Here is a 19,106-nt window from a genome sequence, read left to right on the forward strand (position 1 = left end):
TGCCCAACGAGTTCACACAGTTTATTTTTAAAATCAATTTGTTAACACAACTAATATAGCAATTAAGTATAGACAAAGAATTGATACTGGCACATGAAAGAGAAGATGGGCCTTGAAACGATTGTATAATTTGGGTTGTACATACAGTAGACCAAAATTGACCAGTTGTATAATTTGGGTTTGACATAGAAACGTTTCTTTTATCCAAATCAACAAATTTCTTTGTGAACGGATCATGATTTTTTATCCAATTTGGTAAATACAATGGAATGAAATATATGTAAAGATTTTAAATACCCATCAAATGGATCCTTGAACAATTTCATGTAAGGCTTAAATGCCAGTGAGAAGCAAGGTAAAAAAAAGAAAAAGAAATAAACCCCAGTTATAAGAAAAATAAACAGAATGGAACACAAACATATATTGGCTTGCTTCTTTTGTTATTTCAAACGGGCCACTAAATTAGCCAAGGGAAAACACATCTAATGGGTCAAATGCATTCAAAGGCGTCCAAAGTCTTATTCATATCACCTCCTATATCATTCAATTCAAGTATCTAGATACTCTTCATAGCACTATACTTTTTTGCAATCTCAATTAACCAATTAACTTCTTATTAAAACAAATGTTTTGAAAAATCCCAACCCACCCAATTTAACACATGAAAATATTACCCAAATTAATGCAAATCCGATATTTTATGGCAGCTTGTGTTGTAATGTTTTTACCCAAGTATGGGCCTTCACGAAACACCAGGAGGATCCCGCTTGGGCCTTACTTTGCATCGTTTGAACCCAGGTTCGGGCCTTCCATTGCATCCTAAACTCGCCAGTTTGCGCCTTCATAACCAGCATTGAACCAGTGATTTGGGAAGTCAATTGGGCCTCGGAAAACACAGCAGGCCAGAGTTTCCTTTTGTGGGCCTTCATGAATAGATATAAGGCCCAGCTCCGATGCTCATCATACACCCATCTGCACCAGCTCCAGATGCTGAACATCAGCATGAAACCGGTCCTCAGCAGCAATAAATACGCAATAGTCAAGCCATTTTCACGAATATCCCACTTCAGTAATGTTCCAACAAAATAGAATCTTTTACGCTGAGGAAAAATGCTAGCTTGATGCCACCAGCTCTCAGTTGTCCAGTGACATCTAACAGACAAACCGAGACCCAGAACCATCAACTTAACATTCCTGTATAACTCCCCTATAGAACCACAATGACGCTGCAATGTCTCGGACCTTCTGCAGTAGTTGTACCAGCTTGAGAACATCCCATTACACTGATTGTGTAGCCTTTTTGACCTGTCCCAACCCAAACTACCCCTTATGCAACACCAGTAAACCACGTTAAAATTACACGGTAAGTAAACAAACCAGGTGTGCGCTCAAGGCGCGCCTCATGGTCGTGTTCGGGTTCTTATGTAGTTATGTATGATACGATTTTCGGGCTCGGGTCGGGTTTGGGTTTGTGTAAAATTTTCGGGTTCGGGTCGGGTTGAACCCGCCAACCCGCTAACACGTCCCGTTTAGCACCCCAGCATATCAACCAACTTTTCTGAACTATATAAAAACCTTTGTCCACAAAACAACAATAGATTTGCAAGTCTTAAGCGTTCCTTCACATGATCAGACCGGTAATAGATTTTTTACTAATATTACAATTTAAAGTTATCAACTTACAATTCACCTGTATAATATATTGATTTCGGACCCACATGATTTATCTGTTTTCTTAACTAAGAGGTACTTTAAATTTAAAACATAACAGAATATCAACAACTCTTTTATAACAGAATATTAGCAGCTCTGTCATATATCGGAAAAAAATTACAAAAAATCAAGAATCTGTTGGAATCTGCTGGGTTCTTAACCTAACTGGAACTAATTTTGTTCATTTTTGTTCAGTTTTTAATCTGGCCTCTATGGATATTGTGAGTATAAATAGAGGAATTATTATTATTATTTGACATAGTATGACACCCCAAGAACTATATAAATGTCACTACTGATTCAAATTTCAAATCGCTTAACAAAAAATTAGAAAATACCTTAAATTGTGCTTCCATCGCGTCGATCTACGAGACCTCTGAGCAGCCTCAATCGCTTCACACCAATTGAGACCTAAAACCCTAGCAATCGTAACTAAAACAAAGAATAATTAAACACGAAGATTTATTAGAACAAGAAGCTTTTAAAATTCATCCAACCTGCGGTTTGTAAATTCTTTAAAAATTAAGTGAATGGTCAACAAGCTTACTTTTTAGCAGGATGGTCAGTATCTTCAACTAAGAGGTCTTTTATCTTCTCATTGTAGACCTCCAACATGCTTACAAATAGTTGGTATTTCATAATATCACTCCTTTCCTTAGATACCCTGAATAACTCTTTCAAAGTGCGGTAGTTAACTCCCAGCAGTTCCTTCCATTGTAAACGTCTTTCCGGTTCCAGTTTGCCCATATGCAAAGATACACATATTGAATCCATGAAGCACTGACACTGCAAAAACAGCCTCTGCAAACACAGTAAAATCAAGTGTTCATATTATAACAACACTAACAGAATCAAAATATATAACCGAGAATGAAATTATCATCATATTTATGCTACAATTACCTTGGTTTTCTTTAACATTTGACATTCTTCTTGATACTTTTTCTTTAACGTCTCATGTTCCTCACCTATAGGCACACACAACATAATCATAAACAATCAAATTGAGTACACATATTGAAAGTGTAAGCATAAGAACCCATGCCCGCGCGTTGCGGCGGGTTCGTCCGTTTTGTCGCTATCGTGCAAGTTTCAAAACTACTTATATAAGGGTCGAATTGGGTTGTGCCAAATCACAAAACAAAAAAATAAAAATAAAAAATTAGATAAAAAAATAGATCAAATGGCAGGTTAAAAGTCATCATGCCCACATCTTACCACCTCTAATAAAAATATTCTTGTGCTTTTACCTTGGTTAAATGTGGTGTTTGTCTGGTGCCGATTACTTGGCCATTTGATGCATTGCTTTGGGAGATACTTTGCCTCATGAGACTTAACAATTCTGTTTATTCAGAATCTGAAAACCTGTTTCCTGTATGAATGGCAAAATTAAAAGCCAGTTTAATCCTAATATAGTGTCAAAAAGTAGACAGGCACAACACATCTATTGTTGAAAGAACGACACAAATAGTTAGATACAAACACAGAATCAACAAGTTAAAAGAGCACAAATTCAAAAATTTCAAGAGACTCATCTGAAGAAGTTAATCGGCTTGTAGAGAAAATGTAAGGTTCAGCCGGAACCCTGGTTTTTATCACCACCGTCACCATTCACTAAATTTGCCGTCGTCGGTGGAAGCGGTGGCAGATTATGCGAGTGGCTGAAGAAGAAGCTAGGGTTCCAAAAAAATATCTAGTTTTCAGTTTTGAGGGGAAGCAGGAGATCCAAAACATCGTAATATTGGAGAAAAGAAAAAGAGTGAATTTGTCCTTTATGTTTAAAATCAAGCACGTTTTGTCCTTTATCTTTAGGCCACTTTGCAAGTTTTTTCCTTTATGTTTAAATTTGACGAGTTTTGTCCTTTATGTTTAAAAATCAAGCACGTTTTGTCCTTTATGCTTGATTTTTAAGGACAAAACGTGCTTGATTTTTTAAACATAAAGGACAAAACGTGTTTGATTTTTAAACATAAAGGGTAAAACGTGCTTGATTTTTAAACATAAAGGACAAAACTCGTCAAATTTAAACATAAAGGACAAAACTTGCAAAGTGGCCTAAAGATAAAGGACAAAACTTGAAATTCACTCAAAGAAAAATAAGAGGAAGATCTTTGGAATTATATATATATTAAACCCATTAAGTCTAACTGCTTTCTAAATCGATATTCATCGTCGGATCAAGCTGAGATGAAATCTCAGCCGTTTAAACTCCCAAAAATAACCGCTATGATGGCGGTTCGGGGAGGTTATTTACGGTTTTCTGAGCAAGTGGTTTGTTCCACCTTTTTCTACACATGATCTCCACAACTTTTTGGTGGTTACAACCTAATTTATCCCAAAAACCGTTTTTATGCGGTTCACCAAAGTTTTTAGCAGTTTACTACATCTCTTCTCCATCCCATCTTTGTAGGTTCACGTTTCCCCTCCACGTTTGCCCGATTTCTCCTCCCCAACTACCCTAGGCCACCCATTATAAATCCTCCACTGCACATAACCTCCGTGTACAGTTATATACACATAAATAAACACAATCTTCCCTCATGTTTGGTCTATGAGAACCACAAACGCCCACCACCTGCTGCAGCCAATCTAAATCACAACCCCTGCAAAGTTGAATCAGTGGGCTGGTCATTAAAGGGTTCTTCAGTCGCAACTCGGTAAGCATTTAGATTGAAATTAGGGTTTCTCTGATTGAAATTTTTATGTTCTCAAGCCTCCATCACTTGGTTTAGTTTATCACTAGGACGTCTTCTACTAATTTAGTTCACCTCCAGTGAGTTCAAGGTTAGTGAGTTCTTAGCCTGAAATTAAATTTTTTGTGTCTTCTGGTTCATTCCTTCATTCCTGTTGTTTCCAATCACCGCCGTTTAAACCATCATCTTCACCATCGCAGGACGCTGCCAGGCTACTCGGTAAAGCTAGAGAAACTTCATTGGCTCTAGGTTAGGCTAAATGTCAGATTTTGAGATGTTTTTATTCATTTTATATGTTTTGCTTCATATATCCGTTACATTCTACATTATTGTTTGAATTCGTTGGTGTAAAACATTAGGGTTTGAATTTGGGGTTTTTGTGGCATGTGCAGGTTTGACCAGAGAAATTTGAAACCGTCTGGAGCAGAAGAAACCAAAATGGCCATTTCCATGAAAATGGTCATTTCCATAGCAAGGCAAGGCATGGAAATCGTTTCCTCAAACCCTCTTGTCCTCTTTAGGTTTCCCCTCTTTCCCTTTGGATTACGATTCAATTTTTTAGATTTTGTTTCTGTTGTTTTACTTATCCACTTTCTGGCCATCTTATTTTCTCCCATGTATCACCAGGGTAAGTACAAAAAAAGATGAGGTAGAGATCGAGGAGTAAGGACTTTGATGTTGTAGTTGATGACCCGATCCAGATGAAGGCCTTCACACAACGTAAGTGACCAGTTTAATGTTCAACAAGGTTTACCTGTTACTAACATGCTCATATGCATATATAGGTGCAAATGAAAAGTTTCAGAATCTGCAAAAGGTTACTTCAATACTTGGTGATGAGGGGATTCAAGCAGTAATGATCAGACTGGATGTGTTGATGATGTAGTGAGTATTGTCAACATCATATCATATATTCATATTATCCTGAGCTTTGTTTATTTAATGCGTTTTATTATGTTTTATTTTTTTTTCTCTACTAACATGATCTTGCTGGGAATGTGTTCCAAACTTTGAGTGATTTCTTTCGGTTTATGTATAAAAAGGTATGACACTTCAATGTTATATATAATCTTACTATTTTTTTCACACACTTATCTGAAGTTTTGAAATCCACCTCAATGTGCTCCTCTAAATCTCCTTCATAGATTTATAGTTGGTCTATAAACTAGATTACCATATATCAATTTTGTTACTTGATTATATATTTCTTTTGAAGTTTGTGAAGGATTGAGTTTTGTTTTCTTTCAGCTTTCAGAGCTTCATCACTTCCCTTAATGATCCAGTCAACAAAAGCAAATATTCTTACTATTGGAGCCTTATGATACCTGGTGGGTTTGGCCATATAGTATTAAAATTTGAAGAACTTGAGTGAAAAAAATCTAACAAATTGTTCTGTTTCTTCAGGGATTGGAGGTTTGATAGCCAAGGATATGGAGAACAGTTATTTTTATTTCGTTGGCTTTCAGCTGTAGGGCTTACTTGTGGCTCAACTGCTCTTCTTGTAGTTCAAGATCCACATGTATGCAATAAGCAAGTATTTTTATTATAACATATTTTTATATAATTTGTATTTTTATTCTTCTTCTTTGTCCTACAAGTGGTGGTCGTTTTTGTTTTAATGAAACTTGCTGGAGGATGCACATCATTGGCTGATCAATTAAATGTGGATGCTACTTTATAACAACTCCGATCATATAAACAGTAGGATGGCATATAAGGTAAATCAAAGCTCTATAATGGGTAGAGGTTGCAAAATGGGTATTTTTTGGTAACGGGTCAAACCGGGCTGGTCAAAATTCAAAAAAACCACTTTGGCCAACTTTCATTTCATTTGACCCATTTAGAGATATCATAACCCAAATTTCATTCTTATTTCTTTTTTTTTTTAGTTTCAGAAACACACAAACAAGTGCAATTAAAATAATCAGAAGTTGCATGTTCATTGCTTTTAAAATAATCAGAAGTTGCATGTTCATTGCTTTTAAAATATTCATTATTTTTTCAAAAATTATGTACTCGATATTTAAACTGTCTCTTTATAATACTTTTTCAGAAAGCATTGTGATACTTGATTCCATGTTCAGCACTTGCTTCGTAAGCTTGAAAGCGAGTCATGCATCGGAAAGACGTTAATCTCTTTACAAGTCATTTATGATTTCTTTGGTTTGGGCTATCGAAAACCCACTGTTTGGGTGGGAGTGGTTATGGGATTCTGTTGCTGAAGGCCCAGGTTTGGGTTCTATGGGTTCTCTTTAGGCTTGGAAGTGGATCTGATGTGAGGTAGATGAACAATTTTGGCACATTACACTGGGCTGGCTTAGTGTACGTTACAGTTGGGTTTTGTATTTGCTATATTGGCCCGGGTCCTATAGGGGAGTCAAAGGCTAAGTCTGGGTTGGAAGGCATGATGTTGCCTGAATTTTGGGTTAAGGTGGCGGCCCAGGTGCTGTGTAAATGACCCGTGAAGAACATGGCCCATTGTATGTATTTGGGCTCAGGAATAAAATGTATGCTGAAGGCCCATTTATGGGTTAATTGGAGAGTAGTTGGGCCCGGTCTATTGAAGGCCCAAGAAGTTTGGCTAGCGGTTCATGGCTGTCTCAAGTGGGGAGGGGACACCTTATGCAAGCCGATTAAAGACGATTATGACAAATGCACCATGGGTATGCGTTGTGAGGACAAGAAATTCTATGAGCTTTGTAACTTTGATAGGTTAGGAGAGTATACGTGTATTACTCAAAGTAATGTTCGATTCTTTTGTACCCCAAGACGGGGTTGTATGGTTTCTTTTTTTGTCCCCAAAGCCTGTTTTTGGGGATGATATGGGGGTATGCCCCCTTGATGGTGTAATTTCTGTTTCATGGTTTTTTATATAGTTTGTTGGGCGATGCCCTTTATCCAAAAAAAAATGTTGAAGGTAAGCTTATTATGATGCTAAACTATCACTCTTTTTTGGCTTTATACTAATATTATATTATTATCTAACCAATTTACCTATATGCCCCTGACTTTAGTCAACTAGGTACAACTCAATTGTACAAAAAAGTAAACCAAACTTGCTCTTCTTTTGAATCTTGAATCAAGAGTAGGTAAATTTAGCTTGTGTTGAAGTAATTAATTGGTATTAAGAACAAATTAGAAAACAGGTATGATAAAGCACATCTGCACATGTAACATAAGCTACTATAGATGTGTAATTGTGTATACTATTTTTTTAAGACTTTTGCCAGCCCTTTGCTTTTTTCATTTCAGCTAACTTTAGTCAGTATTGTTGTTGCATTTTAACCCTAAACAAATTTCCATGACAAGGAAATAAAAATGTTGAATAGTTAATTACTTTGATGATATTTCTTGTCACATGTATGTGCTAAGCATATTTCATTTTTAGGTGATTGTTCACAGGTTATTGTCTTTGTTCAAAGGAAAGCCATGGTAATGCGACTTTGTCAGTGAGCTGTTCTGATAAAAATTTCCTGTTGGAATGTTGTTGGCGTCCAAGGTTTCTTTTAATACTCTTTTTTTAAAAGAATGAAACGTGGTAGCAGCAACATGCTTGTAAAGTCAGTATTTCATAAATACTTGCAAAAATCATATTTTTTTTCTTTTCGATTTGGATGATAAATTTAGCAACTTGGTTAATTATTTTGACCATATGATCTTATTCTATTTTTGGGAAAAATGAACCCTATACAGTGTGAAGCTTCGACTATGGTCTGTGCCCAGGTACGTATCCTTCTTGATTCTTGGTTTAGGTTGTAAATGCATAACATGAGCATTGAATACTTATGAGAGTAGAGAAGACAAAATATGGGGGTCGGGCGTTGTGTAACGGGTCAAAAAGGGTTAAGTTAAAACATGTCACTTTTTGGTATGTGTCTGGAAGTCAAAACGGACCGAGTTGACCTGCTAACAGCTTTCGTCACAATTTACTATTTTTATATTTATTTTTAAAGATGTTGACTTTGTTAATTATGATTGTGAAACAATATTACAGCAAAGACAAGATAGGGGGTCGGATGGGTTGGCTAATGGGTCAAAAAGGTTTTGACTTTTGAGTTGAAACGTATCACTTTCTATTATGAGTTTCAAGTCAAAACAAACTAAGTTGACCTGCTAACACCTTTTGTCAAATTTTTTAATCTTTTTTATAAATAATGAATTTGTTAATTATGATTATGGAACAATATTATTACATGCTGACAATTGGAAACCATGTTGCCCTTATGATGGGTGTTTCAAATGACCATTTTCTCAAGCGGATGAATGCTAGAAGTGGAATATTTAAGTAACTTCATGTAAATTGTAGGTGGTTTTCTCAATTCCTCTTGCTCTTGGAGATGTTATGCCCAACACACATTTTCACATGCTTATTTTTTCATTGAAGGCCTTCTCCCACAAGAAGCCATGTTTTATCTAGGCTTGATCACTAAATGTATCGACAAAGATCGAGTCAGTCCCATCTACTAATTTTTAGTCGAGACAGTTCACTTTTCATTGTGAGATTGGTTGATTTGGTAAACAAGTAAAATGGTTCAGTTTGAGACGGATCATTTTAGTTATGTGCCAAAGGTTAGGTTGAGTTGGTGTTTGCTTATTCGGTTGAGATAAGCCGCAATCTAAATGATTGAAGCATTAATAATTGGTTGTTATATCTAATTTCATACCAAAACAATATTTAAAAAATCCAATTTGGGAGTTCGATGAAGCCTAATTGGTGCTGGGATATTGGGAAATTCATGTACAAATTGAGTATGACTGTGATTGATACAACTGGTGGACCTAAATAAAGTGCTTATATCATTATACCAATTATATATCCGTCCACCGGACGGGTATAGAACTAATTTCAGACGAAAACCAGGTTCAAGCGTAGGTGTTGGGGCCCTAATTTCAAACGGAAAAATCGCTTGGGTTTTGGTTGATGAGCAGATAAAGCTACGCGCTTTCGAATGGGCGGTGGTTATGTCGCCGACATCGATTTGGGGCAAAGCGGTGGTGGTCGATGCTGGTAGGTGACGCAGGTTGGGGAAGAGCGACGGTGATTCGCGGTTGTAAGCGGTGTAGATGCCCTAAAAATGGATACTGGTGGAGTGGATGACACATGTAGGGCATTGTTACGCTTTTAGCGTAACCCGTCCAACGGACGGGTATTAAACTAGTTTCTAATTAAATGTGGACATAATCAAAGGAAGGGGGTTTGATTTTAAGGATGTCTGTTGAGGGCAGGAAAGGAAAGAATATTGATTGTGTATGGGGTGTAGGTTTAATTTACTATTATATTCTCATAGTGTCTTAAAATCTTGAGTTCTTCACAATTTTACCCTTACAAAACAAGCTTTCAATGGTTGTATATATCGCTTTAAGTGTTGGACACGATGTAAAATTACATGTCTGTACATCACTTCTCCTTTTTATAGTATTATAGATTTATATAATAACTTAATTAACCCTAAATATTAGGACCCGTTGGTACAATAAATTAAAAAAAAAAACAAATCCCAGAGAATCTTGTCAAAATTGTCAAAATATATCGATCATTTTAAGCTTGATTTTTATAACCACACAAAAAGAAAGATTTTGAAAGCTCTCTCTTCCGTCGTGAAATGCAGAAGAAGTTTATCAAATGTACGAGCCCTTTACTCTAAATTAAATTGTTGTTTATACTTTTTTATTTTATTTTGTTAAATAGCCATTCTAAGAAAGACTAATAGAATTTTTTCACCCTCTGGTTAGTGAAAATTAAAAAATATGTGACAGACGTTAAACGTAAAAGTTGATCACAGTAATTAGTAATTAATGAAAGTTAAGAACCAATATACAAGTATGTATATAACTAAGCAGCAAGAGAAAAAATTATGCGGTGTCAATTGTATAAATTCAACCCGCCATAATCATAGATTTCATTTTCATTTCTTGTAGTTTTGGATTTGGAATTTCGAGTTTGAAAATTGGTTCCCGCAATTATCTTAAAACATGTTAAAGAACTTTATAATCTTCTTACATTCTACTTTTACTTAAACTACAAAGTCGGTGGCAAAGGCCATCGACAATCCAACTCAAAATTACAATTTTGTCCTTTATGTAATTTCTATTTTGACTCCCTTAAAATTTTTCATTTTGGCTCCCTCATTTTTTAACTAATTTGTTTTCCTTCTAATAGTTACACAATAACAAATCTATAATCTAAATTTCTAACTTTTCACTTTTATTCCTTGGTTTTTATTTTTTATTCTTTTTTCCCTTTGTGTTTTTAGTTTATATCACGTTTACATGTTCCTATAAATTCGAAACGGGTAGTTGGTTCGTCACAACTTAATACATTTCGTTTAATTGTACCGTATCTTTATACGTTTCTTTCGGGTGCTTAAACATGTTAATATCACCATGCCAGCGCACTTAACGAACGATAATGTGCCCTTAAATGTCACGCCACAACGCGCGAGCACCTTATTTTCATTCTTTAACTTAAAAAAAAATTATTTCCTCACATGCTTATTTTTATGGACATTTCGGTACATATTCATGTATCGGCATTGGACGCAAACAGTACACATTTAAATTTTCGACTTAAAGTTTTCCGGAAAATGAGTCGGGTCTAATATAATATTTATGTAAGTTTTAGGTTGTCATACGTTTTGATGTAAACACTTTATTTTCGCACATGCTCATTTTTATATGTACATGTGAATATAAATTCATGTTAATGAACATGGTCAAATATAATACGTTTTCGTGCTTATTTTTATCTACGTTTTTAGTTGGTTTATGATTTGACATACGAGTCACTATGCGTATTGATGCCACTAAGTCTTAATGAAAATGTAAGGATTGTGCAGTTATTAGGTGGAACACCACTACGTGAACCAACCCTGTTTGGATTTTGTTATTTGATTTAAATGCTTATATAAGTTACATTGAGTTATATCGGACACGTCAAAAACACGTTTTTATGTGGTTGACACATTAAATAACGCTTGCGCTAATCTATTTGATGTTTGCGATGTACCCACGCCGCAACGCGCGTGGCCTTATTAATAGTATTTTATTAAAAATATCATATATTAACACAAATACATTAAAGAACCTTATAATCTTCTTACATATTTTATTAAAAATATCATATATTCATATATTAACACAAATACATAGTTGTGATAAGTATTCAAAATTATCCATAATACAATTATCAATTTTGATGAACAATACTTTGACTTTTTTACTTTTTTTTGTGTTTTTATTGTTTTTTATTTTTCTTTTATCATCAAACTTTTAGCATCGACACTTATAACCCTTTAATTTTCGGAAAACTTTGTAATCAAGTTTTACTTGTTTATTTTATGTACGTGTCAAAATAAATTCAAGTTAATTTACATTGTACATTTTCAGTTGTTATACGTTTTGACGTAAATTTTAGTATTTATTTTTGGGGGGAAATGAGTTGTGTCAAATATAAAACGTTTTCGTGCATATTTTTATGTTCGTTTCCAATTGCTCTACATTTTGATGTAAATTTTGTTTGGAAACGAGTCAGGTCAAATATAATACATTTTCATTAGACGGTATAAATTCGAGTCACTTTATGTTTCGACACCGCCGCAACGAGTCGTACCATTTTTTAACTACGTGCTTATTTTTGTGCATGTGTCGGTATAAATTCAACTAGGTTTGCGTTTCGACATAAATTTTCATTAAAGTATATTTAAGGTAACGTTTACGTTTCCAATTAAAATTAAGAGTAAATTACAACTTTTGTCTTTTATGTTTACATCAAATTGCAGGCGCTGTCCTTTTAGCTAAAAGTTTACAGGCGGTGTCCTTAACCTTTCAAAATCTTACACGTTTTGTCCTTTAGACCAAACCAGGTTAGAAATCTCAGTTAAAAATTATCATGTACAATGCACATGAGGGTAAAATGGTAATTTCCCTCTCAACTCACTCTCCCCGCTTCAATCCAAACTAGGACCTCAAAAACATCAATAAAAAAACTTACTTTCCCCATTTCAATCCAAACCCTAACCAATAATCCTTCACACCAATGGCTGATTTCAAACCACCTTCATTCTCACTAGGCTTTGATTTCAACCAAACCGAAGAAAACAAACCTCGGTCCGCCACGAATCATATCGAGGTCACCGATGAAGATTTTGAAACCTTAACTGTCCTTGACTCAGACTCTCAAGGTCAGGATTCAGTTCCGAAGCTGAAGCGCCTCAGGCGAGGATCCACGGTCCAGGAAAGAGTGCCTTTGGATTCGGTTGAGAGGAAGGGGGGGGGAGGGGTTTGGATTGCTCTGTGGTTGTTGATGATGACGGTATCGATGAGTTTTCGTCGCTAGAAGGTAATTGTATAGGTTGTTATGGATGTTGTTGATTGAAAGTGGGATTATTTGTATTTCAATGTAGCTAATTGTGTTGAATCTGGTTGTCAATTTATTCTTTTTAAACTCTAATGAAGTTAAATGATGTAAGAGTTATTGTTATCAGGTTAAGTATAATGAATGTGATGTAATTTAGATTCCGGATCATGTTTTGTTACCCTAAATTAGGGGTGTTTGTTATCCAGTTTCACACTCACTAAACTGAAAACTGAACCATATTCGGTTTTTGGTTTAGACCGAATTGGGTATTCGGTTATCAGAACAGGGTATTCGGTTAAAGCGGAGGAATCAGAAGTTGTTACACTATGAAGGTTGATTCAAAAGGTGACGTGTCGGCAGTTGATCGGAGACGATCGGCGGAGTATTCCGAAGGCGGTGGAGGTGTGTCGGTGAATACGGTTTCCTACAACGATGAGATCGAGGCATTGCACATGATAGGTGGTTTAGTATTGTTTTAATGAAATTCTTTTTATTTTAAATGGGGTTGAGAGGGAAAATTACCATTTTACCCTCATGTGCATTGCACATGACAGTTTTTAACTGAGATTTCTAACCTGGTTTGGCTTAAAGGACAAAACATGCAAGATTTTTGAAAGGTTAAGGACACCGCCTGTAAACTTTTGGCTAAAAGGACAGCGCCTGCAATTTAATGTAAACATAAAGGACAAAACTTGTAATTTACTCTAAAATTAATTTAAAATCAGCTCGCCCCGCTGTCCATATTAAATTTAATTTTATGATTTTTGGTCGATGTAAAACATTTGGAAATATTCTTTTGAGCATATTTCTTTAGGTTGCTATATTGAATCAAAATAGATATCGACCGAAACCGCGCAACATAGCGTATGTAATCCTGCTAGTTGAATTTATATATGAATACAAATTCTCTGTTAGACCAATTTAACGCCCCAAGCCATGTCAGTTGGCTTGGCATTAAACACCGCGCTACAAGGGCGTTATGGGTGTGTGAAGGACTGTCTTGTGAATGTGGTAATAATCACTAGGCATATGTGGGAATTTAGTTCCTATGTATGTTTCTTTTCTTTCTGTTATATCCTTTAGTATCTGGGGTTAATAGTGTTAATCCAGTTATTATCTAATAAATCGCTTTTGTTGGATGTTCAAAAAAAATTAATCACACCTTCACTTGACACGCGCCCCAGTACTGTTTAGTGAATTCAAGGAGTAAATCTGACCAATGATCTAACTAAAATATTTCAGGTTAAACACTGGGTCATTAATTAATAGTATTTGTCTGTAAACATACTCATATTTTTTATTTATGAAATCTCAGAAACCAACAAACAAAATAATTTGAGTGCCGACCTTTTTCCTATACCATATATTGTATGTGTGGTAAATACACTTCTAACCTAGCCGTATCCTCAAGTAATTTATCCACACGTTCTGATAGACATCGATAGTAACAAAACTGACCTATTAACATCTGTGGCAATCCATAGATCGATATCCACGAAGTCACGAGTCCTTATTATGTAGAAAGTGAAATAAACTCAATGCCTACAAGTATATGGCACAATTAGTCAATTAAGCAGCTCTCTACAATCTTTCGGGACAAACAAACCAATAGTTGTCTCATGGATCTTTCACATATGCAAGAGGATTACAAAGTCGTTCTTGCAACTTTTGCCGTGATTGTAGTCCTCTACTACATATCATTTTTCTACAAAACCACTGCTACTCCTCCTAAAGCAAGTGGTGCATGGCCTATAATAGGCCACTTCAAAGTTTTTAGTGGTCCTGATCTTCCCCATGTAACCTTGTCATCCATGGCTGACCGATATGGACCCATCTTCATGATCCGGCTTGGTATACGTAAAGTCTTGGTGGTGAGTAATTGGGAGATAGCTAAGGAGATCTTTACTACCCATGATGTGATAGTTTCTGACCGTCCGAATTACGTCGCTGCAAAGATATTGGGGTTTGATGGTGCAAATTTGTCTCTCTCCTTATGGTCCATATTGGCGTGGATTACGTAAAATCATCTCTCAAGAGTTGTTGTCTGTAAGTCGGTTTGAGAAGCTTAAGGTTGTTCGAGTGGTTGAACTAGAAAGCGCAATTAAAAATATTCATGATCTTTGGAGGGAGAAAAGAGATGCGCAAGGGAAAGTGTTGGTGGAAATGAAGAAATGGTTTGGGGATTTGACTATGAATACGATGCTTAAAGTGGTCGTCGGAAAACGGTACACTAGAGGAGTTGACAGTGAAGACGAGGAGGAGATGATGAGTTGTCGTGGAGTGCTAAGAGAGTGGTTTCAATACCTCGGACAGTTTTTGGTGGCTGACGCTCTTCCTTTTTTGGATTGGTTGGATTTGGGCGGATATAAAAAGACAATGGAACGAGTTGCAAGGGAACTCGATTCTATATTTGGGAAATGGTTAGAAGAGCATCGCCGAAAAAGATCTTCAGGAATTGCAACTGAGGCAAAAGACTTCATTGATGTGATGATGGAAGTAGTAGAAGACGATAACACAGCGGGTTACAATGCTGATACCATAATTAAAACCACATGTGAGGTGTGTAGATACATATTTTTCAGTATAATCCATAAACAAACCTAGGACGACCAGACAAAGTTTTTAAAATGAACACTGACTTTTCATATCCCATAAATGAACATGTATTTTTTTTGGGATTTGTCTTTTTTAATCATACGTATGTGCATTCTAACTGATATGTTTTCAGACCCTTATTGCGGGTGGTTCAGATACAACTACTATCATGCTAACGTGGACACTCTCATTACTACTAAACAATCGTCACACTCTCAGAAAGGCTCAAGAAGAACTAGACACACAAGTAGGAAAAGATAGACGGGTAAATGAATCTGATATAAAAAACATGGTCTATCTCCAAGCTATCGTAAAAGAAACTTTGCGACTATACCCAGCCGGATTCCTAGGAGGTCCAAGAGCCTTTACAAAAGATTGCACAGTAGCTGGCTACCATGTCCCTAAAGGAACATGGCTACTAACCAACATGTGGAAGATCCACCGTGATCCAAAGGTATGGTCGGATCCATGCGAGTTTAGACCAGAGAGGTTCCTAACCCCAGACCAAAAGGCCTTCGATGTGAAGTGGACTGAATTTGAGTTCATCCCTTTTGGGGCCGGGAGAAGGTGTTGTCCTGGAATAGCTTTCGCGTATCAAATGTTACATATGGTTTTAGCAACTTTACTACAAAACTTTGAGATGTCGACTCAAAGTGGTGCACCTGTTGATATGAGCGCGCTTCCTGGAATGACAAATGACAAGGCATTTCCGCTTGACGTCCTAGTTTCCCCACGCTAGGATGCAACTGATAAAAAAGTGGATGTATGAAGAAGTGCCCAAATATAAAGCCGCCTTGTATATGTTATAAAAATTTTTGACTTGTTTATCATATCGTTTTTGTACTAGTTCAAATATAAACCATATATGGGAATGATTTTGTACTCTTTTTAAACTATATATTTCATGTAATAATAATGTAAGTTATAGACTTTTATTAACATAAAGTTATATAAAATGCTATTTTATTTTGAAGTTTGGATCGATTTCCCTCTTATGAATCTCCTTTTTCTCTCACCTCTGATTGAGGTAAAAAAATGAGATATTACTTTTTTTTGGTAAAAGAGAATATTTTTACTATTTTAGCATCTTATTGTTGTCATCATCATCAAGTTCCGATTCGTCGTCTGATGAAAAGAACAAACATAATTTGAAATTTCTTGTTGGTGTTGCACAAGCTGCTTTAGGTGTTCCACAACCCCCAAGCACGAGAAGATTATTTGGTCGTGATCGAGAAGGGTGCAAACAATCGTCTCTTACAAGACTACTTTGTTGAAAATTCAACCTACGGACTTGACGAGTTTAGAAGACAGTTTCGATTGTCCAAATAACTTTTCCTATGAATTACCATGGTTAAAGATAATAATAACTAGTATTTAGTCCAGTGTATTCCGATGTGGTTATTATTATCTTTAACCATGGTAATTCATAGGAAAAGTTATTTGGACAATCGAAACTGTCTTCTAAACTCGTCAAGTCCGTAGGTTGAATTTTCGCCTTTTTGATTGATTGACCTCAGTACGACTGTTTCCGCCTTTCGTACTGAGCATAAACTCTTCTGAACGACTCGTTTGGGTCAGAAATCGATCCTACAATTGGTATTAGAGCAATATGATGAACCCCGAATCTACAAGTGGTTTTAACAAAACTTATTTTATGGAAAAACCATTTTGATTAAAACAAACTTAAGTGTTTTGAAATCATAATGGGAAAATAGTTTGTTGTAAGGGGGAGTTCTGATTGTTTATGCCAAATGGATGGCAAATTGAAGCGATTCACATTCAGTTGTCAATTTTCTTGTATAGTTTGTTTTCAAGTTTTCTTTAAATGTTTCTGAATTTTAGGGGGAGTAAGAAAATTTCAGAAAATCCAAAAACATTATTGAAAAAGCCAAAAATATTATTGAAAAAGCCAAAAACATGATAAAATTCAAAAATGAGTTTTGTTGTAAAAAGAGGAAATGATAGTACATCTGTGGACTATCACAACATGCTAAAGAATTGAAAAGTCAAAAATGTGATAAACAGTCTTACTGTGGATGTGCCAGTAGGTTTTTATACATTTAGTAGATTGTTTACGAGATATAAACATAAATTTCAAACTTACTTATCTCGTGGGGAACATTTCTTGGATATATGGGTAACCCCCGAAATCTTGTTTGAAAGGTCCCTCTTTCTGAAATACAAGGTCTTTATACTCAGTGATATCTGGGGTATTATCCTGGGACTTCTGATATTGCAGAAGCAATGGCCTAGTCCCCGTGTAATACCTTCTGCATGCTTGAAATATAGCTCGCCTTCAGTACAAAAAATGATGAAACATTGCAAAATGCTAATCATGTGCTGTTGAAGAAAAGATTCTCTAAAGGGAACACACCAAAAGACGAGCCGTCATCTCTCTGCTGAACGGAAGTTCTGACCTGATCTCTCACTGTTTCGCAGTTAACCCCTTTACAGATATCATCTAGGTATACTCACCTGTAAGACTGAATGTTGGGATCTGGATACGGGAGTATATTCAAGAGGTGGGACACGCGAATAAGTTTAAGTCATTAAAATACTAATCTCGTATCTCGAAACCGTTGAACTTTGTGTGAAAATTTAAGTGGATCAGTATACTGACAATCTAAGTGAATTGTTTAGAACTTAGAATGTTTAAAGCTTAACGGTGTTAGTGATTTGTCTCAAAAACTGATATGATCCTCTTACACAAACTCACAAAAAATATTGTCTGTATATATTTATTTACTGCATTTCATGTTATTAAAAAATTCCAAAAAGAGTTTGAGTGTGTTTTAGCATAAACTTTTGTAAAATCCAAAAAGAGTTCCAAACGAGTCGTTCAGAAGAGTTTATGCTCAGTACGAAAGGCGGAAACAGTCGTACTGAGGTAAATTCAGCAAAATATACACATAAACTGCCTTTTTGATTGATTTGATGACAAATTACAGCGAGACGGCACTTCAGCAGCACTTCGTTACACTGACCGGAAAAGTTCTAACTAATTTCGCTTGAATGGGGTATATATAGTGTTCTGATTCTGCGTGAAGAGGTTCCAAGCGGAATTAGATTTCACACGGAATCTAAAGCTAATTCCGTGCGGAATTACCTGAACAAACTTTCAAGCGGAATTACCCCTCACAAGCGAAATTACAAGAAATCTCGAAATACGTGTCCTGATCTAACATTCTAAGTACAAGACTCGATACAAGACGAAGTCGACAGACGCATGCACTAACACAATTTTTAGGTCATGTGGTAAATGAGAAGGGAATTCACATCGACCCTGCTAAAATTGAGGCGATTAAAAATAGGGAAGCACCTAAAACCCTAACTAAGATACGACAATTTCTAGGGTTAGCGGGCTATTACAGACGATTCATAGAGAACTTTTCGAAGATTGCTCAACCGCTAACGTCTCTAACCCAGAAGGATAAGAGGTTTGATTGGGGCGAAGAACAAGAAACGACTTTTCAACTGTTGAAAGATAAACTTTGTGACACACCTATTTTGTCCTTACCCGACGGTACCGATGGTTTTGTGGTTTATTGTGATGCGTCTCGACAAGGTCTTGGTTGTGTGTTGATGCAATGGGACAAAGTCATCGCGTACGCTTCTCGTCAGTTGAAGGTGCATGAAAAGAACTATACCACGCACGACCTTGAGTTAGGTGCAGTGATATTCACGTTGAAGATCTGGCGTCACTACTTGTATGGTACTCGTTGCACAATCTTTACTATTCACAAGAGCTT

The 19,106-nt window shown here is 36.0% G+C and overlaps 1 protein-coding gene, 1 long non-coding RNA gene and 1 pseudogene across 9 annotated transcripts; 2 read left to right on the plus strand and 1 right to left on the minus strand.

The window, feature by feature from the left end:
• Positions 1 to 475: 475 nt before the first annotated feature.
• LOC110920655 lies at positions 476 to 3,450 on the minus strand. 6 transcript variants are annotated; one of them, XR_002581818.2, is made up of 5 exons: positions 2,964 to 3,448; positions 2,617 to 2,681; positions 2,261 to 2,514; positions 2,052 to 2,145; positions 476 to 1,305 (listed from the first exon to the last, which is right to left on the minus strand). XR_002581818.2 is itself a non-coding variant. In XM_022164840.2 (5 exons), the coding sequence occupies exons 2-5, from the start codon at positions 2,632 to 2,634 to the stop codon at positions 699 to 701; spliced, it is 960 nt and encodes a 319-aa protein (XP_022020532.1). In that variant the 5' UTR covers positions 2,635 to 2,681; positions 2,964 to 3,450; the 3' UTR covers positions 476 to 698. The 6 variants fall into 6 exon arrangements, 3 of the variants coding, with proteins under 3 accessions (XP_022020532.1, XP_022020531.1, XP_022020529.1); XR_002581817.2 differs by having other exon boundaries at positions 476 to 1,320; XR_002581816.2 differs by having other exon boundaries at positions 476 to 1,326; positions 2,964 to 3,447.
• A 590-nt stretch (positions 3,451 to 4,040) lies between these two features.
• On the plus strand, positions 4,041 to 7,327 carry LOC110921174. Of its 3 annotated transcripts, XR_002582234.2 has the most exons (11): positions 4,041 to 4,370; positions 4,446 to 4,497; positions 4,607 to 4,655; positions 4,799 to 4,927; positions 5,034 to 5,126; positions 5,192 to 5,291; positions 5,422 to 5,449; positions 5,655 to 5,734; positions 5,811 to 5,925; positions 6,005 to 6,124; positions 6,460 to 7,327. It is a non-coding gene; the product is annotated as an uncharacterized LOC110921174 (long non-coding RNA). The 3 variants fall into 3 exon arrangements; XR_002582232.2 differs by having other exon boundaries at positions 5,192 to 5,449; XR_002582233.2 differs by lacking the exon at positions 5,422 to 5,449 and having other exon boundaries at positions 4,042 to 4,370.
• Positions 7,328 to 14,300: 6,973 nt separating this feature from the next.
• LOC110923151 lies at positions 14,301 to 16,302 on the plus strand (annotated as a pseudogene).
• Positions 16,303 to 19,106: the final 2,804 nt, after the last annotated feature.

Source organism: Helianthus annuus, chromosome 4, assembly GCF_002127325.2.
Source record: "Helianthus annuus cultivar XRQ/B chromosome 4, HanXRQr2.0-SUNRISE, whole genome shotgun sequence".
Classification (NCBI taxonomy): domain Eukaryota; kingdom Viridiplantae; phylum Streptophyta; class Magnoliopsida; order Asterales; family Asteraceae; genus Helianthus; species Helianthus annuus.

Excerpts from the sequence above, each read along its gene's own strand:
- LOC110920655 (XM_022164837.2), bottom strand. Across the intron at positions 2,133-2,260 it reads ACTGACCATCCTGCTAAAAA|GGTTTTAGGTCTCAATTGGT; the intron begins GTAAGCTTGTTG and ends TACGATTGCTAG. Across the intron at positions 1,327-2,051 it reads CGATGGAAGCACAATTTAAG|GGGTAGTTTGGGTTGGGACA; the intron begins GTATTTTCTAAT and ends GTGTTGCATAAG.